The sequence below is a fragment of the Platalea leucorodia genome, assembly GCF_965183815.1.
Source record: "Platalea leucorodia genome assembly, chromosome: 1".
Taxonomy (NCBI): domain Eukaryota; kingdom Metazoa; phylum Chordata; class Aves; order Pelecaniformes; family Threskiornithidae; genus Platalea; species Platalea leucorodia.
In genome coordinates, this window is record NC_138823.1 from 52,553,184 (window position 1) to 52,575,698 (window position 22,515).

Sequence of the window (22,515 nt, forward strand, 5' to 3'; positions counted from 1 at the left end):
TTAGCAAAATTTGAATAACATCACTTGCCCATTGTAAACTCTCCATTTGTACCCTGAGTCAATGATTTGGTATGGATAGATACGGCGGGCATGGGTCAGTTACAGAAGTCACTGAAATGGTGGGAAGTAATTTCAGTGCATGATAAATTCTCTTTCTTACACAAGTACAGAGGAGAAAAGGGTATTTTACACAAAGCACTGTTAATGATTCATTAGATACAGTATAATAATATTATGTATATATAACAATATATATTGTATAAAATAGCAGATGTAATACATCATGTATAAAATGTAATGCTCATGTGCATATATAAACCAAATATTTTTTTTTTTCTTATTCAAGCGTACTTCCCTGTAGTAAGTGTGATTTTTTTTTTTTCATTGCTTAAAGGACTAACCAGCTAAAGTAATAAACAATCAGAATATCACAACAGAATACCAGTGAGGGATTTAGAGGCCACAGTTGAGGGTTCTAATTTATTGAACACAAAATACAGAAATAAATAATTAAAACAGCACAAATATTAAAACTCCTTTAAATGAGACTAAATTCCATTAAATGTATCTGGAGGAACTATACCTGTTACAAATGCAGAACAACACACAGCTTTGAGTTACTGAGGCAAGAATCAGTGTCATATCAAGAGGTGGCTTTTATGCTCTCTTAGGTATCTTAGGAAGTGCAAAGAGGGATATGACATACGTTTTTACCAGAATGTCAAATCTGAAAGCCAAGGTGTGGCTCAGTTTGGGGACAGTAACAGCCATGGAAAATTTCTGTGCAGAGGACTGCAAGAATATGAGAGTTTTGGAGAATGGTAGTGTAGTGAATGTTTTCCTTTCCATTTTCCACCAAAAAGATGACTCCCTTATTTCTTGGCTGTTAAGCTGATAATTCCCTTGGCTCTCAGCTATCCTGGAAAGCAAAGCCATACCTGCAGCAAATGCCTTTCCGACGAGCTGTACTGACAGGGCCAGAGGTTTCACGACGTTCTTGTTCCGGGATGGGTCTTGAGTTCCACTTAAGTTAACAGCAGAAGATGCTTTTGCTGGACTAAATACTGAAGAATCTGAGAAAAGAAGTTGTTCAGTTAAGTAATGATTGAAAATTATATACATGTATGTCCATATATGATTTGTATTATATACACATGAACAGTCATACACATTTATCTAAACTCATCTCTACATATAATGCAAACGATTTTTTTACACTGATAAGAAATCGTCATGTGTCGGTATCTTTTAGGAGCTGTAACAAACGTTTAAGCGGGCATTTCTATAGAATCTCATGATCTACTGATTGATCTCTTTCACTGTATTTTGTATTCACATACACTCAAAACATATTTTAACTGTAGAAAGGGCTACCTCATTGCTCCTCAAAATATTGCTGTGGGATAGGCAAGTAAACACAGCTATCCCATGTTACAGATGAGAAAGCGAAGGCAAAGAGCTTATGTGACTTGCCCCCAGCAAGCACAGGCAATAAGCACTGGAATAAGTTGCCTAAAAAGGCTGTGGAATCTCCGTCACATGAGATTTTCAAGAACAAGTTATCGAACCTCTGTCAGACACAGCTGAGCTTGACTTAGGGCAGAAAAAAAAAATCAAATACATAATCTCCTTACAGCACTACTGTCCATAAGGCTACGAAAAGTGTATGTTCATTTATAAGTCTGGGTAAGAAATGAAGAGCATCTGAGCCCAAACCCTTTGCATGAATTAACAAACAGCAACTTGTTAGAGCACTTTACCAAGGCTGAAAAATATTAGCCTTATTTTATAGATGGATAAACCGAAGCACAAACAAATTCTAATACTTGCCCAGTATAAAACTGCATATCAGAACTGATTCCAAACCTCTCAGCATGTAGGCCCCTACTTTATCATCAGGCATTTAATATCCGCAATTTACTTCAAGAAAAATTCGACATTTGGATGCTGACACACTGACAAATGCAAATTCTTATAACTGGGGTGAAAGAATATTAACTCAGCGTTTGTCCAGAAAGCAGTTTGCAACAAGTAGGCAAAGCAGGCTAAGTTCACCTACAGATGTCCTAGTAAAACAGCCAGGGAAAGAAAACAGACGGCAAAGACCAACTTGATCTGCCAAATACATTCACCCTCAGGTCACACACCATTTGGCGAAGGAGGATGGGGAGGAGAGTCTGCTTTGCCAGACGGAGCAACTGGGACGAGGAACGAACACAGAAGCCTCTGCTGCTCCTGCTCCGCCAGAAAACCTTGTCCACGTTCACAGGAAATACGCTGACTGGCTAACAAAATAGACCACCAGGTCAGGGGCTTTGCAGGAAAACGCTGGGCTCTCATTAAATACGATGTAGCAAATACGTAGTGATAAAGCTTTCCTCACAGTAAGCTGTCCAAAAGCTTTAGGTATTTTTTTTCTTCTCTCTAGTTCTAGTATATTTTCTTAAAATTTTACCTATGAATGCAGATGTAGCTGGTATATGTTTAAACATCACACCGGTATGTAAGCAGAACTTGTAGTACTACCAGCTATTAAAACTGTTCATCTTTCTATTGTAAAACCCTGTTTCTAGTTTCTTAACACCCTTTTAACACCTGAATTGAAGTTTTCCCTCTTGTGTGTCTGCCTAAAAACTGAATATTTGATTCTGCTCAAGGTTTCAGCCATTTTTGCATTGCCAGTTGCCTCTCCTCTACAACGGAACTGCATCTCCCCATGGCGTTTTGAAAGGGGGACTCGACACCTGACTGCGATGTCACGGCCACACCGTACTCTCAGCTTTAACTATGGTATTTCGAAATTCTCTTGTGCTGTCATTTCCATCACGAAATCACCATTTCAGTGCAGTACTCTGTGTGTGCCCATAGCTGTCTACCTACAGGTGTCTTCTAGAACTTGGAGAGTGAAGCGCTCACTTACAAGGGCAGAAAACAGGAAATATTTACACAGCTTTAAAAGGATAAAACGGGTATGAATTGACAATAAACTGAAAACGATTTCAGAAAGCAGCTTGCTAATAAGTATTCCTGTTTTTAAACAACAGAGAATTCAAAGTACAGCTATGCAAAGCCTAGGAGAGATAAAGTCAGACCTCCATCACGGGCGACACATGTCAGAATTCACGCCACCAAAAAAAGGTGCCCTCCCCCCTTCTCCTGGTCACAGGGGATTCGTATGTATGCATGTGGCATTATCTTCGCTAGAAGATAACAGTAGAAGGAGATGAAAAGGTTTGGACGACTGTGACCTAAGAGTACAAACAGTGACACACAGAAACACCGAGCAGACTGAAAAGCGCACTGAGTGATAAGGAGAAAGCAGCATATAAAAGGTGTATCTATTAACTTGGCAGGTACAACAGAAGACAAAGCTGTGCAAATACTGGATCACTTGTTGTTTCAAATAAATAGGTTCTCATGCATCTGCACAGTTCTCATGCCAGGATCTGGAAGCCAACAGATCATGCAATGAAATGCAGATGTTTAAACAACACTCTCATTTCATTTTCACCAAAGCCTAAAGCATACAGCTTCCTAAACAGAAGCAGGGGTGACCACCTGGGGAAAGCATCTCTGAACAGACTGATCACTGATTACAATTTCATAAGAATGCATATGTTCGGCTTTTATTTGTTATTCCTTTTTAACATTCTTTGTAAGTGGAAGAAGTACTTTAACAATCTTGTTTTTTCATCTGCATTTCATACTCCTCTAGAGAAATATATGTTCTGGTACATACGTATCAACCAATTACAACAACTAAGAGAAAGTTTTCTCCTGTTTTTAATTTTCCAAAAAATAGCACAAACAGACACAAAAACATGTAACAGCATAGATGAAGCTACAGTAAAGCAATGAGAAAAAAAGCTCAAAGAAAAGCACCTCGGCTCTTTGCAATAAATAAATAAATAAAAGAAATTTAGATGCTGCTCCTCTGTCAGCCAATGTCCATTTGATTTTTATAGTTTCTCCTTGTTTAAGTATGTCATTAATAGCTTTCTAGAACAGTTATGAGATGCATGCTAGCTCGCATAACACAAAACCACTGTATGTGTATGGGGAAATTGCTATTCTAAGTACACCCTTGTGTGAAATACAATTTAAATAAATAAATAAATAAATAAGCAAGCAAATAAATAAAAGCTGCCCCCCAACCCCAAAAGATTATTTCCCTTTTCAAGACAAATAACCTCGCCTATATACTAAGTAAACACCTCCCGATAAATGTGTAATTCAAGTTGAGATCCACAAAAAATTAAATGAAACAAACAAAGGGAGACACAGAATCAAATGAATTGATAAAAAGATCTTTTAATACTTCTTAATCAACTATTCTTACGAGGACTAAGTTAACCTTCAGCCTCACCTGGGTCTTAATCTTTCACAAAGCAAATTTTGAAAAGCATCCTCCCCACTGTAATCTATATATGGCTTGAGGTAAATACCCAGTTGTTTACAGCATCTCTGAACCAACAATATCTGAGGTAACTTACCACCCCCAATGGTTATCTTTATAGCACTTTCAGCTCCTACCTGTCTGAGTGAACCCTGATTTGTATCCATTAGCTGATCCACCCTCTGGGGTCGCGGACGGTGACACCGAAGAATTTGGTTTAGCAGAGAGGCTAGCAGCAGATGATTGCCTGCTTCTACATTCTGCAAACGAAGCAGCTATAGTACATATTAACAAGGCCTGCCTTCCAGTAGGAAAGTTCAGCAACACGGTGGCGAAAGGTGACAAAACGTTAAAAGCATACATACAGCACGTACAACAAACAGCGGCAAATGGCAGCATTCAACGAAAATCCGGCTCTCGCAGTTTAGTCAACTTTGTCTTCTAATTAAGAAAATCTCCCTGGGGGCCACTCAGAGGGCCAGGCAAATACAGACCAGATGCTGCAAAATGGCAAGAGCCCTCAGTTCGCAGCTTCCAAGAGATTTGAAGGTATTGGACATATCCCAGGAAACACTCAGCGACTTCTGTGGCACAACCTTTATACAAACCATCATACGTTGCCCTTTAAAGGAGAAATTGTGCTGAAACCCAGATTGTCAGTATGCCTCCACAAAACCTTCAGGGAGATCTCAGTGCTGTGAGTGTCTGTCTGAATGGAAACTGAATTGAGGGAGGAGAAAGTCACCTTGAAAATCACACATTAATCCATTTTTAAAACTGAGATCTAATCAGGTTTTGTTTGAAGAGAAGGAGGTGTTTAAAAGCATTTCTCTTCTTCTAATTAGACCTTTAATGCAAGTAAAGGGTGAAGGGTTACCAGATGGATGGTAGCAATACGGGGATAGAGCCTGTCAAAATAATACCCATGAGGTCGATTTCTTGGTCAATTTTCTAAACTTTCATGGGTGTTCAGAACACTTGCAACCAGCATATAACCAAAAGCGACCTCGGTATCTGCCTCTTCCACATGTGCGTTACACCTCACTGCGTTTACCAGGACACGCACCAACCCCAACCACATGAGCATCAGGGAGGGGGTTCAGAAAAAGGATTACAACATTTAAATAAGGTTTCCTTTTTCTGTGTTTGGAACTTCAAAAAGAGACTACCAGGTTATATCTTTCTGTAGTTTTTGTGAAAAATGCTGCTGAAAAACACATCCACTCTAAAGCAGCAGTTAATTATACTTGTAACTGAGAAAAGCAGCTGAAGCCAGGATCCCTTTGAACCACTGATACAGTACTATAATCACTCATACAGGTCGGTGATAACCATCTCTCTCTGGTGTCATGCTGCCATTCACATGAGGATGTGACTCTTCAGATGTGTGTCAGTCCTCCTGTGGAGCTTCTCCTCTCCTCACATCATCCTCTTTGGCAAAAGGCACCAGTTCAACCTCTGTCTTTACTGAGTGAGACCACAGCTGAGGAAGACAAGCAGTCTGCATATATACCAACTCAGTAGAGAGAAAGTAGGTAAACCATTCTCTCCTTGAGTGTTTGCATGGCTCTAGCTCCAAAAACCTTCATCTTCCAATAACAGACCCCATGGCTACCTTGCCTTGGGGTCACAAATGTCATCTCTTTAGTACGTAACAATATGGCACCCAGTAGAGGGTAACCCAAGTGTAAAGCACACCGTAAATGGCAAGAGTATGCAAGATTTCTCCTCTTTCCCTGAGATCAGTGACCTGAGCTTTCTTAATCCTATGGTGTGCTAGCTATCCTCAGGCATTGGACAGATTGAATTGCACCTGCTAAGATGAATATCAGTAGAAAGCCAATGTTGGAGCCCTGGCTGTGAGTCATCTTGCTTCAGGCACAGAAAAGAATCAGTAGACTGAGCAACCTTGTTTCTTCTACCAAGATGGCTGCACATCCCAAGAAGGATAGATTTAGGGCTCCCACTGAAAGCATAGGGAGATTGAGGGAGACCATTTACGATTGCATGATTACTATTAGGACTTAAATAAACCTCTTTGGCAAAATCAAGACTTCACTGAAATCAGTGGGAATTTTTCCTTCAAGCAGTAAAAAGTTCATCTTCCACAGTTACGTTTCAATGCACACATTTTTAACAGCAACTTTCAATTTTTCATTCAACGTCACACTAATAGAATAAAAAAACCCCTAAGTGAATGGGCACCTTCATTACCTTTCCAGCAAATAAGGGGTCCCTTTGACAGTACACCTTGGGAGCTTCTTACTAGGTAGTACTTTAAGTGCTTCTGCTTCTTTGGCTGAGTGGTTAATTTCAGGTTGATATGATTGGAAAACTCTGTGAAGTATCGAAATCCTCTTTCTCCACAGCCTATACAATTCCCAGAAAATCCTGGAAGAATGAAGCAGAAGGTACACACACAGATTAAATGAGTGGTGCTATCTGCTAGGAATAAGGCCATTTTAACCTACCTGCCTATCCAGTTCAGAGCGACTGAAGGCCTCCAGCCAGACAGCTTCTGTAGATGCCCTGCTCAGCACGCACGTGTCAGGAAGCAGCCAAACGCAGGCAGATTTCAGTCTTAGCTTTTCTGAAACTCTTCCATCTTTCTAGGTCATACTAACATGCCAAAAGCCTACCGCCAACTTTCCACTCTACACAGTGCAGAGAGGAACAACTGCTTGGAGAGGGGAAGCTATGATGCCAGGCTAGGAAATCTCTATGATGTTGCCGATTTTACTTCCACATTTCTACATTAAAAAACATAGAATCCAAGATGCATGCTTCCCTCTCTCAAAACAGTGGCTAACCCATAGTAGCCACTACAACTTCATGTGGCTAAAATTAACCTTAATATCTAGTGAATTTTCTCTGATGCTCCTTATACAAGGCACTTTCCAAGTAAGCTGGACCTTACAACTTACTAAGGTCTTAAAAGCAATTATTTAATGTCAAGATTGTCATGGCAAAAGTTAGGAGTGCTTCAGAAAGTTTTTTTGAAAACCTACAACCTTTCATGAAAGTAAGATATTTAGGAATAACAGCAGAAGACTGCTTTTCTGCAATGTTTCCAACATGATTTCACAGAAGGGGGTGAAATTTTGAGTTGAAGTCTGGAGGACAGGGTCCAGACTGAGGATTATATGCACCCTTATTTCCACCGCCATTCACAACTATGTTAATGGCAATGTTGCACACAGACGGCAGTGGTCTAACATCTCCTAGAACAAAGCACAGGGTATGTTCTGAAATGGGCCTGCCTTAAAATCCTTGTTTGAATAAGCCCTCTATTATCTAATGCTGAAGAATTAAACTCCTCTGGCTTATTTGCCACTCCACTCATCTCTGAAGCACTTTCAAACCTTAATGCAAAAATATTTTGTATTCTTTTTGGAACATCAATAACGATTTTTAATAAATGCTGGGCTGATGAGTACCTAATAGAAATGCTTTATTTTTGTTTCTTTCCATTTACTAATCAGTTCAAGATCTGTAACAGAACCAATTTCTCATCCTCACTAGTATCATTATTTTCCACAATGCCAAGCACCTTGGAGAATACTGGTTCCTACACTCACCTGTCAGCCAAATTCATAGTTTTATGAAAAAGATATTCGGACTTCTTGAAAAAAAGCATTTTCCATAGAACTCTTATTAATTAGGCCATTGTCTTCAGCCTTACTGTGCCTCATTATCATCTTTTACCATCATGTTGCTGAGGATGCCAAGAGGTAGACTTCTTCATTCTGTTTCTCCTGGGACTGAATCAGTCCTTCCCTTCTCCCTTGCAACCCACAGGAACCACAGAGTACCCCACGATCCCATGTCCCCAACTGCACCCAGCAACGGCACATCACACCACAGCTCCCATCTAACTCAGGCCAGTGGGATTTCTGCCTTAGGTCCAAAGGTTTACAGTGTGTAGCAGCACATTAAATGGGTTTAAAGGAGAAATAGTGTTAAAGCTCATAAGTACAAAAAGGAGGTGTTTTCAACAGTTATGCAAAATATTGCTAGTTTGGACCAGAATTTAAACGGTGTGGTTAAATCAGGGTATTTATGCTTTTTTGTAAATTCTTCCCTGTTGAAAGGTCTTTCTGAATATATTCTAGGCAGCACAATGACTGGAGGGAGAAACGAGAGAGTAAATTCAAAACAGGCTAAAGGAGCCAAAATACATTAAATCACTTTTACTAGCCTGTTAAAATGTGTACCAGTTGTGAGCTAGGCAGGAAATCTAGGTGCACATATGCCTGTCTTCAATCACCAAGAAGCATTCTTGTATTAAAATTTTAAAGCTCATAAATGTAACCAATTATGACATAAGGTTCCCCCCCCGCCATGTATTGGATTTTGAGAGGGAAACTGCCCTCAGAGCTCCTATTTAGAACAATGTTCTTGGTGGAGCCAAGGGCATAATTTGTCCTTTAATCCACAGAAAAATAGACAGCTCATCTTCTACAGTTGCATGAGCATATTTCTTCTTAAATGAAAATGCTGTAAACATCAGTGGAGGTAAAGAGCATATGGATAGTTCACATTTAGAATGCCAGGGCTGCAACTGACTTATGCCCACACAGAAATCACCGAGCGTTAATTGTGGAATCAGGGACTTGTTTTAAAACAGGCTTTTAAGGCAAGTTCAGCTACGGATTTAATTTAATAAAAAGAAGCCTGTCCTCAACACATTTCTAATAGAAGGTCATTAGCTGAAATGACTTTAGATAACTTTGAACTGAGATTTTTCTCTGAATTATTAGGGCACGAAGAAAAAAAAAATCTCTTACCTAAAAGTGCATTTTTTCCATGATCATCTGGCAAAAACCGCTTGTCAACAGCGCAGACTAGAATGTGCTCAGGAAGGTTGGGAGATTTGGCTCCTACTAACAGGAAGCCTGCTGGGATATCAATTTGCTCCATGCACAGAGATACTAACCGTAAATCCTTGCCTGCTTGACAAAAACCTACAAAACAAACCAAAACAAATGATAAATCTTCAAAAGATTTTGTTTCATTTTCTTCTTTTTATCAGTTCCAAAAGCAAATGGGCTTCACAACTTGATCCTGTAACTGAGGGTTTTAATATATCCTTCTCAAGGGAAATAGAGGAAACAGAGATAGCATCTCATCCGATCCACTAGCTCAGGGTTTCAGAGACACTAGATAAGCATTATTTTAAAGAGATCCTGAAGACATTCAGGTAGAGAAGTAAGTCTCTGAAGACTAGACATCGAATGGCTCAGAAACTCAATTTTTCAAAAACATTCAAAATAAGAAGGAAAGTTTGTGATTTTGTAACAGAAAACAACTCTTAAAATATCCCAAAGAATATTCTTTCTTTGCCAAATTTCAGTTTACAGTCTTTTCAAGAGAACCAGTTTTGTCTTTGTTGCTTGTAACAGGCTGGCATTGGTCCATAAACATCACTAAGTAATACAAAAGGAATGATAAAAATTGATGACTGAAGTTTAGTACTCGCTACTAAAGGAAAAATATTTTTAAACCTAATTTTTAACTTGTCTATACATTTTAGGAATTCCAGGAAGCAAAAGATTAATTCACTGGTTTTAGAGATGTACAGCATGTTTTCTGTAAGTAAGTCTCCAATTGAGTCTCTTGAAGTCTCAATGGACTGCATGATTTCAAGTCTCCATTTTGTTTTTTTCCCACCCAAATACACATACACACACAAAATAAGAACATAACGTTGGTTCTTGTGCTACTGGTCAACGCAGGGCTAAAGCCAGTGGGCAAAACCAGGGACTGGAGTGAGCTTCTGCTGTTCCACGTCCTGCAGTGAGCAGGTAGCAGGCTGGGACACACAAAAAAACACGACAGGGCAGCCCAGAGCTGTGGCCGGGCACCACAACGGGGCCCTTGCAAGCTCAGGACTCAGGGTGAGCTTGGCAGCCATCCACCAAGCAGCCACCGTGGGGATTTTCAAAAGGCTGGATGGGACAGCTTAGGGCACTTTGAATCACAGAGCAATTATGGGACCTCTGGATGTCCACCTGGTCCAACCTTCTGCTCATACCAAAACCAACTTCAAAGTTAAATTCTTTCCACTAAGTAAATCAACAACATTCAAAGACTCTTGCATTAGCTTCAGCACTGGACTTACAGGGGTCACAGTCACCTGTCACTTTTTAGTACAGCTCCATCACATTATTTCTCTTGAGCAACTTCTACTTTCAAGTAAGGAAATGACACATGTGAGAGAAAGCAAGTGTCGTGTGGCTTCCTCCACAGGAAAGGACACGATCACACCGGGCTTTCCCATTTCCCTTAGGCAGAAGACAATGAAAGCACTACCAAGTTTTATGAAGAACTAGACTATTTTGTTGTGTTCCCCTCCAATCCTCACTTCTCCAGCTGCAAGATCAGTGCTACAGTCTGGCCTCACACCTCTCCCACCAGCAGCTGGTGGAACAGCCCCCCCCTATTTCAGGATGTCCAAAGACACCACACATTTATCCATTGACCATCTCTCTCTCACTACAGTCATAGAAATATCACAACATAGACAACACATGCATGCATCTGCATGAATCAATATTTCAAAAAAAACCATAATGTGTCCTGTTTTAACATTATTGTTAAAAACAAACACATTAAATTAAATTTGAAACTATTGTAATACCTAGTAAGACTTCACCTATTAATATATATTACTTACACTTAATTTAAAATATCATTCAAGTACTCCACAGTTGTTACAGAAATTGTAAAGAAAAGTCAAACCGCTGGAGAAAGACACTGACTGAGTATCTGGAAACACAATGTGTTAACCAACAGCCACCTCAGCCGTTACTAATATCTGTGCCTGCACTCTTACCTACTGCGCTAAACCCCATAGTTTAAAACTTCAGCAAAGACAGTGAAAGCTAATGTTGTTTTTTGTTTTTATCTCAGAACTGTACCAGGCAAAGAGCACGCGCAAAGCGGAATGCACAGAGTCAGCTAGCGTAAGCTTCCTGGCAGGCAGCAGCTCGCTGAAAACAGGGTCCAACGCAGGTTCAGTCTTGCGCCTACACCCACAATTTGCTGAACCAGTTCTTGGCTGAATTGCTTCTTCAGTTATTCAATCAGCTCAGTTCCAGCAGCAGCAAACTCGCGCTGAAAGCTAGCTCGGATTCACCCCTCACGCATGCCTGCTTCCAGCCAATGAGTTAAAACGAAGTGCCTAAAGTTTTTATTTACAGATCAGCAGATTTTAGTGATAACTTACCAATAAGACGGAACCTATGTTTTAGAGGAAAAGCATTAAAACTACATATTTAAAGCAACATTTATTCTTTTCTGTTTTGATACAATTCGATTTCAGTATGTTAAACTCTTTTTAAGGTGTATTCCTTAGAAACATATTGATCCTAATCAAATGGAAGGCTAGGTACCAGGCTAAGTATTATCTAGACTTTTCAATGTAATTTAGAAAGAAACAGTTGCAGATAAACATAGAAACAAAACTCCCTTACCTTCAAAACAGAATTTGCTTATTCAAATGTTTATGCCATTTGGGTACTATGTCCAGAATTTTCAAAACTGGCCTTAAATATTTAGGCATTCAGTGAAATCTGAGTAGCTGACATTCTTAGAAAATACCACTCTATATCTAGATTTAAAATAAAAAAAATTACCCACTGCTGACAATGTGGGCAAACAGGAAATCTGTAGATAAAGATTACGAAACAGCAAGTGCGGTAAGATTTCAAGACAGATTTAAACCTATGCTTTTACACAATTACTCTTTAGCCTTGTCCCTACCTAAAAATTTTCAGGAAATGCCCAGAAGCACAAACAGTGACTAAAAAGAGTCTTATGAATTAATTGTTTGTAATAGCCATACTAGGACACCAAAGAAAGCAAGATTTTGGTTGTCAATGTTGTTAACAGTTCCGTTTCAATATAGACTTGCTTTCAGAAAGAGCACATGACATTGAGAGGGCTGAAGATCACATTAGAAACTTAGAGCCTCCTTGGATGCTCGAGGGATTTGATCTCCCAGTGAGATGAAGCAATGCTCCAGCACTCTACAACATCTGAGACAGAAGCAAAGACTCTGCTATCATCCAGGCTAGGAGGAAAACAACTTCAGCTACACTTTGAGCAGCTGCACACCACCATTCTGCATGAGTCCCCAGGGGAGAAGGTGCAGGAAAACCCTAAGGAAACCCACCACAACATCACAACACCTTAACAAGTTTATAAGCAATACTCGGTAACATCTTAGCAGTATCCATTGAAACAAACTGATGTATCTCAGTCTGCGATCACAGGCATCAGCAGCCTCTTACCTGAGAGACTGTCAATCTGAATATATTTAATATTTTCCCACCATTTAGGATATGTAGGACTGTACTGTAGAAATGCTGCATCCTGCCTAATCTGCGAACAATACCTAAGATTTACCCCCTATATCATCTCTTACTCCACCCAAAGTGCTCTCAGATCCCTTCCACGTTCCCCTTCTTCCTCCTTGCACAATCTCCTCCGGCATCCTCCTCTACTTTGGTTGGCGACATCTCTGGATCAGAGGTATGTATGTGTAGACTGGCTGGCCAGCACATGCCTCTGTAACGTTCAGGCTGAGTAAGAGGAGAGCTATAATTACTTTTCTGCCCCAGGGGACATTAGTTTGGGGAGACCGGTGTCATCCAACCAGCTCCTGAACTTCACAAATCTTGCTGAAATTCAGTACCTTTAGGATCTCTAGCTCTCTACCAGGAGTGGCAGAAAGCAGCTACCAGCTTCCCGACAGATGGGCAGCAGAGCTCACGAAACCTCGTTTTCTGAGGGAGCGAGACAAGTAACAGGGTTGACACTAAAAGGTTTCCTCCAGCTCCCCTTCCGCAGAGGGGAAAGGGGTCCCGATGGGTGCGCAGCAAGAGGGGGCAGCACCGACAGGCCCTCAGAGCCTCTGGGGGCTCTTCTCTTGTTTATTCAACAGCTGCAGCAAGACAGCCAGGGAGGGCTGCGGAGCCTGGCCAGGTACAGCTGGGGCTTACTTTGACCAGGAGATACGGAGAGAATGCAAATCTGCTTCTGTGCAGTAAAAGTCTTGAATTTTCCTTCAAAGACAAGCAGATGGTGTGTTCAAGAGCCCTTCATCATCCTTCTTTCTCTTGGCTTTTGGAGCTGCAAATCACTCTTTGAGTTTTAAGTTCCTGCTGCTTTTTTAAACTGAATGAGAAAATTCCACATGAGAAACATTAAGTTGGAAGCAAGTAACTGACTGTGGGGAGAGGAAGGAGGGATTAACCCCTTCCTCTGCTATATTCATATATATACAATTGTATTTTTCTAACTAGCAAGCAACACAGAAACCCGAAACCTTTTTCTACTGTTTTGCATGATTTTGCATTGATATTTAATGATCTGTGAGAGACAACCATTTCCACATTAGGAAAGACAAGACATGATGACTCTGTACAAGCAGAACATGTGCTGCCCATGTCTAAGATTTAGAACACGCAAAATCCATTTACATTTCATAGCTATAAATTTATAATGGAGTTTGCACCTAAATTTCTATGTCAAGCAGCACTAACACATACAACTCTTAAGAAAAAAGAATGGCACTTCAGTGTCACATTTACCTATGTACCTTTTATGGACATCTAAGTATGAAGAGGAGAAGATCCAGGAGCAACTAAAACAAACCAGCCTCTCTTTATGAAATTGTTTATCAATGTGTAATTATAAAAAGTAAAAGCATGCAGCTGAGCTGTTCCATTTAAAAAAATAATCTTCCCACAGGATCTCAGCTTTGTTTTAAATAAAGAAAAGGCATTTATATTGTGATTACAGATTTGCAAATACCAAGAGCAGTCACAAAAAAGAATAATGAATAGCTTTTACAGACAATATCTGCATTTCTTTGAAAGAAAATTCATTAGGTTTTGCTTCTGAGAACACATTTGCATTTTCCAACATCACTTGATTTAAATTAATCCAGTCCCATCTTCCTGAAAATGAAAATGTATCCCCACAACTGTCAACACCTAGAAGTGCTGGAATCTTCTTAAAAATGAAATTTGAATGTATTTTCCCTTTCCCCACCAGTAACAAGCAGTAGTTTCAATGTGGGGTACCAGCCCCTTGTTGTACTGCAATAAATGGGCTATTTGCATACGGAATTAGCTTCCAAGAATTACATATGAATTACCGGTCACTGTCACTTGCTATTGTAACTTCACAGTAACTGATCAGGTGTTAAGTACCTGCTTACCTAATTGCTTCTGAAACTACCTTGGCCCTTCTTTAAGCATCAGGTAAATTGAGGATTTACTAACAAAAGAAAGGTGCTACTATTGTGTTTCCCACAGCTTGCATAAAATGCTATTCCACAAATTAGACACAGCCTCTTTTAAAGCTACAGCAAACAAGTGGTTCAGAACAGCTTCTTCTATTATTTTCTCGCATATTTGAGGCACCTGTATGAAAACGAAGTCCTTATGTTTGCGGAGTGGGTAGACTGGTTACAAAAGTTTGTGCTGAGCAGAAGAAAAAGCCCCTGAAAATAAGTAAATCCCCCAAATACCATTATTCTTCTTGATTACAAAGTCTTTACTTTTATGACTAATAGTAAGGATCAATGGCAAATGCATTTGCTCTTTCCAATGGGCTAACAGGAGAGTTAAGGGATCTAATATTATGGCCAGCTAAGAAGGAACATCCAACAAACTGTCACTTGTGAGGCACTTATTTTTTTAACTGATGAATAAAGGCATTAAGATCTACTTTCTGCACCCATGTGACTGACAACTCAGCCACCTGAATAAAAAAAACAAGTCACCACAGAAAGTAATATGATGGTTATGGCATAAATCCTGAATTCAGAAAAAGCAAATGGCACAAATACCTTAAAAGGGAAAAAGGTTTCACCCCATCTGTGCTAAAAGGTGGGAGATGGGTTTTACAGCAAGCGGAGCTATGAACTGCAGGTTCTAGTACCAATATTTTGCTCTTGGGTAAGCAATTAAATACATGCTTAGTTTAAAGCATCCAAACACTTGCAGTGACTTCAATTAGTCTATCAGTATTATTTAACATTTTCCTAATGTTATTTGTCTTTGTAATTAAATAACTAAGATAAGGGATGTAAACAATGGCAGCGATCCTGTCTTACATCTCTGAAGGGCATATTCATGAGATGAAAGATGAGCTATGAGATTAATATCTTGCTCAGATACGGTCTGCAGCGTGAATGTTTGGGAATCTGGGTGTTTTAAACACTTACGTAAAACTGTCCTAACAGATCATTACCGGTATTTAAAAAAATGTATTTTCCTTTCCTTTTCCAGATGCAAAACCACTGCTCTCTTAAATTAGTTCCCCGAGAACAATATTGCAGAGTGAGACAGATTTTCTAAATTCAGAATGGTAAACTGGACAAAGACTAATGAACAATCCTAAAATTCTGTGGATGTAACAGAGGAAACTTTCTTCTAGGGTGCTCTGATCATAAAAGACTTCTGGATAAAAATCAAAACACAGAACTGCCCCTGGAAGGTCATCTTTTTCCAGGACATACTAAAAAGCATAATATGACATACATACATGAGCATATAATGACGTATATTATATAACTATAGCATAACTAGGCATAACCTCGTGACACGCAACGTGCAGCCACAGCACAGAGGTCTGCACTGCAGTGAGCGCTTGACAACGGAGCACCTCCTTGCAGTGCCAGGTCGGGCAGGGCAGCCTTATGAAGCAATCCTGAGCAGAGGCAGCAAAGGCACTGGTGAACACGGAGCAGCTTGCACGTGGATGAGAGGTCACCTCTCAAGCAAAGACATAGACCTTTAACTGGAAACTCACAACTAACATTTCTGTCTGGGCGTGCAAGAGCAACCAGGGATCACCAGAACGTGTGAGTGAGACTGAGAAAGATCTCTTGATGTCGTATAAAAAGCTCTTTCACAATCAAATGAATGGTGGCCTTGGAGCCAGATAAGGTTTTCGAGCCCTACCCCCGCTACTGGCAGGCTGGTCCAGAACCGTCTCACCAATAGTTAAAGAATCCTGAACCTTTAACCTGAATGCATTCACAACCACTTTATGCATCCATTACACTTCTGCAGGGCCCTGCTGGCATGACCGGCTCTTCTCCCTCCTTAGTGTTTTATCCTTGATATCTTTAGAAAGTGTAAGCATATGCCATCTCAGCTTTTGTCCTGGTAGGCAAAGAGCCTCATTAGATAGAACTCCTTCCTCTTACCATCCTGTCGGTTCTCCTCTGCATCCTGCCCAGTTTATTTTATATTTCTTTAACAGAAGTGATGAGGACTGCTCCTGCTCTCCCAAGGAGATTTTGCAGCCTTTACTGATACTTGTCCTCGGTTGAGAATACCTTCCTAGGAATACATTGTTTTATACTTTCTCCTTCTCTGCTCCTACCAATTTACAAGCCTCCAAAGGACAGCAAACACAATTCTGCGTGAATAACAAATTCTCCCAAGAATATTCCCCAGCTTCCCATAGCAGCCAGCCTTTCTGTTCTCTGTATTACAGGGAACTGAAGGTACATTGTTATGGAGAGTAAACGTGCTTATATAAGCTGCATTCAGAAGGGGTACGGGCAAAAACATCAACATTTGCCACGAATTACCCCCCAAAAATGCTGAAGGATTGCCAGTCACTAGTGCTTACTTCTATCACTGCATATAACCATACACTATAATAAGGTACAAAACCATTCTACACATTACAACTTTTTATGACGTCTGCACAAGGAAGCCCATAATTCAGGAAGATACTGAATAAAATGTCAAGAATGTGTTTTGGACGTGGTGGGAAGGGCTGTTTGTTTCGAAGGGTTTGAGGGGAGTGGGAGTTGTTCTTAAGAGAAGCATATCTAATAAATATGAATAGATCTTCCTTCTTTAGGGAAGTTAAATCTTCAGAATAGTGCAATTATGAGATAAGATGAACCAATTCCATCGAGTTTACTTGGTCTCATAGGCATATTCATAATGATCTGACCCTTTCTTTAACACATTTAAAAACAAACAAAAAAAAGTACTGTCAACAACTTTGCTTATCTAGAACAACAATCAGGACAGCTCAGGGTAAACTAGCAATGGCCAGCAGGCAGGTGGCAAAGGCAAAACAGACAAGCTTCCACTACCATCCCTCTTAGACCCTTGGCAGCAGAAGGAACACCAAGTCTCTTCTCCATTTTCTCTTTCCAAACTCTTCCTTCTGCCCATGGAAGCAACTAAATCCAGCTTTGCCAATGTTTCTCAGAATAATTTAGGGATAGATTGAGAACCAGACATACTGATGCTGACTTATACTACTTCTTTGAGGACAGTAAACCAATGATGACTAAAGAAAATAAGGGGCTTTCAGAAACTAATAAAGTGCCACAGCAAGTCTTAGACCCTGCTTTCAAATAATACATTACATTTTATATCCTGAAACAAGTTCTCTTATTCCCCGTTTTCTCAGATTTAAGGTTTTGACTATAAACTGTATTTCCAGACTTCCTAGCTCAAGAGTTTCTAACTGTAGAGACTATGCATTATACTGAGAATTAGTTGTAAAGATCACACATGTAAAAGAATGGACACCAACCATCAGTAGTGCAAGACCCTTCCGGGGCAGGTTTTTGTGAATACGGGATTGGTGGACTACTTGAATCTGACATGTCTTCATCCTCCTCCTCATCTTCCATTTCGTTAACAGTTTGGTTGGTAGAAAAGTCCAAGTTTCCATTTTGTGAATAGCGATGTACTAACTCTTTATCCAACTCTTCTACCTTTGGCTTCACATCTGAGCAAGAATAAAAATTAAAAAAAAAAAAAACAAAACAACTTTTCATGAGTACTTGCATTTAGCTCCTTTTAAAACAACCAGCATGCCATTCTTTCTCCTTAACGCGGCCCAAGATTCAGATTTTGTGCCACACAATGAACTGCTGTGTGGCTTTTTGGTTTTTTAATGGAACATATCCCACCCTTTTCTCACACAGAAAAACAACAATTGAAATGTGCCATACTTTCATGGTTACCTTCCGGCAAGAAAGGAGGCTGGTCAGGATCCAGGTACAGCTGTGAGAAGATTGGCCGTGGGACAACGCTGCTACATCTCAGAGAAGCTTCTATGGAGTTATGAAGAGCTTCTTCAAAACGGGCAGATTTTAGTTGCCCTGCATATGAATTCCCCATGGTCTAAGAACACAAAGAAGACATCTGATAAGGGGGTGGGAAAATGCATATGCAGACCATTTACAAATGAAGAGTGAGGTCTTGTTAGCGTCCACCATGACAGTGATATAAAGTTAATAAGAAAGCATGCTACGAAAAGAACACTTATAACTAGCACTACGTGTTCACATTTCTCTCTCAGTCTGGTGGACTGTGTCCTCTTGTTTCAGTAACAGCTTTTAGCACGTTTCCAACACACTGCTTTGTGTCTTCTGCATACATGGCCTCTCAACAGCCTCGAGAACCTGCCTGGTGTAGAATTTAAGGACGGTTAGATAAAATCATTATTACTGGGTTTTTTTAGGATTTTCAGAGTACACTACAGAAGGGTACATAACACAGATAATTAAAAACATCAGGTTTGGCTTCATCACTAGTTGTCTAACTGTGTTAACATAATTTTACTTGTCAGTATGCCATCATTTGCAGAGAAATAATACATAAAGACATCCAATAACTTGAATTTTTGCTCTTGCTCATATTAACTGAAATTATGTGGAAGGTCAGTTCTCTGTCTTTTCAAGGTCTTCACTTCTTACCTTCAATGTAACGCTATGATTTACATGTAGTCTGATCCATATAATTCAAATTGTCTAATCATACTCTTACAACAGAGGAGGTAAGTAAAAAAAGAGACAAATAAATAACATCCAAACTGTATGCAGCAAATGCTGTGAAATGTTTTTATTTTAAACTATGCTTTATACCAGTATGGTTATAACAATCGTTTAAATATCTGCTTTGACAATTAACACTTATGTTTATAACAATAATGAATTTATGAGCTTCATGAAATATTCAAGCACAAACAGACCATTACTTCTCCTTGAGTGACATTATACAGCCCACAGCCTGTTACATTTGTGCCTCTCGCATTAGGATACAGACTCTCAAACGTAAACATTTAGTAGCAGGATGGCCATAGAAGTTTTACAATGAGCTGAGGGAGGCTCGCTGAAACATTAAATTTTCCACTTTGCTGGATCATTACACCATATGACATTTGTTCCAAAGAAACAGCAATCTAACATTTTCCAATATTCTGAATACAAGACTGCATTTTCAGAGAATTTTATTTCAACAGAGAGAACTTTTCCCCAGTTAAATCAATAGATAGAAAAGTACAAAACCTTATAGCATTATCTTTGTATTTCCCTTCGCTAAATGTCACCTAGCCCTATGACCGAGAAGAGACCTTGGCCAAGAAGATAAGTTGGCATTTAGAAAACCTACAATTCCACTCCTGCTTTGTCACTGGGTTGCTCAAGGTGCTCAGGGACACCTGTAAAAGAGCAATAATGATGACAGCCACTTACAACAGCATTTGAGATCTGCTGGTATAGACAAATAGCTAAGTACTACTATGCTACTGGAATACATAGGCACGAAGCTTATCTAATTACTCACCTCCAGCCTGGGAGAGAGGCTCAGTTCCCTGTTCTGTTAGAGACTTTATACAGCTTTGGGCAAAGAATTCGACATCTCTAACTTAGACCTGCTTTTAATAAATTTTGGGGCAACAGCATTTCCCTACCCCAACCGGAGACTATATAGAGAGATAAACACAATTTCTTAACATGACGCATTCAGGTATTTCAGCAATAAAATATTTAAGACAGGTACATTTTCTTTTTCATTCTGTAAGTTTTCATTAAATTTGGAATGGCAGGGAGGGTGTACAAACACAACTACAAAGTGAGTTAGGGAAAAAGTTATGCTGAAGCATGATTAAGGTTGCAGTACACTAAATCCTGTCAGGTGCCTTTGAACAAAGAATTGATGAAAAACAACTAAGTGACTGAAATCCTGGTTTTGTTGAAATCAGTGATGATATTTCCACAAATGTCAGTGAAATCATGACAAACATTATATCATTAAATTGCATACCATAAAATTTCATTTCTGTGCTCTGGAATTTTATGTCAAGTATGATGTGCTTAAGGTAGGATTTCAGGAATGTATTTAAATGAAAAGACTTTAGTTAAAATACCATAATAAAAATGAATCAATCTTTAAGAATCAGAAAATTTGCAATTCCTACAGCACATCATCTGCCTGAAGTCTGCTCATCCTCCATGTTTTCTACAATCTATATGTTGGATACAATCTACGCCATCTATTTTCATTTTGACAGGAAACTATTAATAAAATATAGTATGCACACAGCAAAAATGCTGGTGAGCCAAGCCTATTTAATTTGCCTCCCTGGAATCTACACAAAGAGACTTGCTTGTGGATGGTGATTGTCATGGATTTCCCCAAGAATGTTGGTTAATATTACTGGAGGACATTTCTAGGTTGCCAAGAGAAAACAAGATTGCAATTGGAAATGCCAGGTAAAGGAAAGCAACTTGTGTGAGCAGCGGTCTCTGCAGCATGGAAGCGGAGCAGGAGGAAGGCTTGTCAGGGATGCGTTTGTGCAAGACAGGGCAGGCGGAGGGACCAGCGGGCTGAGCGGCCGGGGGTCCTGCTGGGCTGTGGCGAGGGAAGCTGGGAGCCCCGGAGCCCAGCACCTGGGAGCCAGCACTGGGCAGCTGATTTCCTAACACCGCCCGAGGCCATTAGGACAGCTGGGTCTCATTTGGAGTTCAAGGGAGCTGGGGGGGAGAGCTGGGGCTGGAGGAGCAGGGGGCTCTCCCTCTGCAGGGGAGAGGAGCTGGCGAGACCCTCCGACAGAGAGCTGCGGGCCAGTTTGGGTTGTGCCATCCTGATCTAGCCTGCCCAAAAGCCAGAAGTACCAATTCAAGGTATTAATGGCTTAGTGTTTCTGCTTTTGATTCTACCCCTAAACGCCTGGTGCAACTAGGAAGCGCTTCATTTTCCTCCTCCCAGGGTAAATGGGAGGCAGCTCACAGTGAGTGCACCGCAGCAGTGGCAGGGGAGGCAGCAGGAGCATAACCTGCTTTGAACACGCTCATGTGTGCGGAGGGGGCTTGAGGAGGCAGCAAAGGGTCCGGAGGAAAAATGATTTGGTGGAATTTGAAGGGAAGGAAAAAAAGAGAAAAAAAAAAAACCACCAACATTTCTGTTATTAAGATATGTACCCGCCATATCTGCATTTAAATGTGACCAAAAGCAATGATTTAATCTAACTAAATTAATGCTCATTGTTAAAAAACATTATACAAACAATATGTCTATCCCGAATTCCTTTATGAGGCCATTTGGTAAAAACAAAACAAACAAACAACCCCCCTGTTGCTTTCTAGAGTGAAATTAAGACAAGCGTTCCTTTAAAATTCTGCCCAGCTGATGTAGCGTCAGTGAGCTCGGGGGGATGTGGGAAAGACGGTCCCAGGCCGAGTGCAGGTGAGAATATCTGACACAGTGTCCGAGAGAAAACGGAGCTGGACTTGGCTGAGGAGCTCCTCCCCAGTCTCAGACGCCTGTTTTTCTCCTGTCAACACGGATACATCAGCGCCCACCCTCACACCCACTGTCCTGTATCCAACCATACCGCACTGAGCTACGCCGGAGCCTACCTGGGTGCACTGAGAGGTTTCTAATGGGCAGGAGGTTTGATTTGGGGGTAAATAATTCTTTCCATAGCTACATGTGCACTAATTGCAGCTAGCTCAGCACAGAGCTGGTTAAATTCTCAGCAACGACCAATTTGCACATCTGTAATACAGTATTCCAACCCTCACCCTTCCTTTTACCTGCACCAGTGCAATTCATAAGTTCACTACTTCCCTTAGCAAGCTTTTGAGCTCTGTTTTGGATTGGACTCTTCAGGATGTTAACATGTGCATTATGCAGAGTATATATACGTAGGAAGATTTGCTGCTATATGTTCTCTTCCCCCTCCACCCTGCCAAGGAAGAAGGTTCGGTTTGACAACAGCCATTCTCCAGGCTTCCCCTCTTTACCAACTCTGCCGCTCTACTCGGACAACTTTATTTC

General features: G+C 40.4%; 1 protein-coding gene across 4 annotated transcripts in view; it reads right to left on the minus strand.

The window, feature by feature from the left end:
* The window catches only part of GREB1L (GREB1 like retinoic acid receptor coactivator), a gene marked incomplete at its 5' end in the record, with an annotated part of 63,820 nt that extends 45,247 nt beyond the window's left edge, over window positions 1–18,573 (minus strand). For 2 of the 4 annotated variants that reach the window (XM_082317529.1, XM_082317527.1), the window contains 6 exons: window positions 939–1,073; window positions 4,534–4,671; window positions 6,611–6,787; window positions 9,184–9,360; window positions 17,981–18,178; window positions 18,405–18,573. In XM_082317529.1, coding sequence (XP_082173655.1) covers window positions 939–1,073; window positions 4,534–4,671; window positions 6,611–6,787; window positions 9,184–9,360; window positions 17,981–18,178; window positions 18,405–18,573 — 994 coding nt within the window. The remainder of the gene's footprint in view (window positions 1–938; window positions 1,074–4,533; window positions 4,672–6,610; window positions 6,788–9,183; window positions 9,361–17,980; window positions 18,179–18,404) is intronic. The other 2 variants (XM_082317528.1, XM_082317526.1) reach the window with 2 other exon arrangements.
* Between the last annotated feature and the right edge of the window lie 3,942 nt (window positions 18,574–22,515).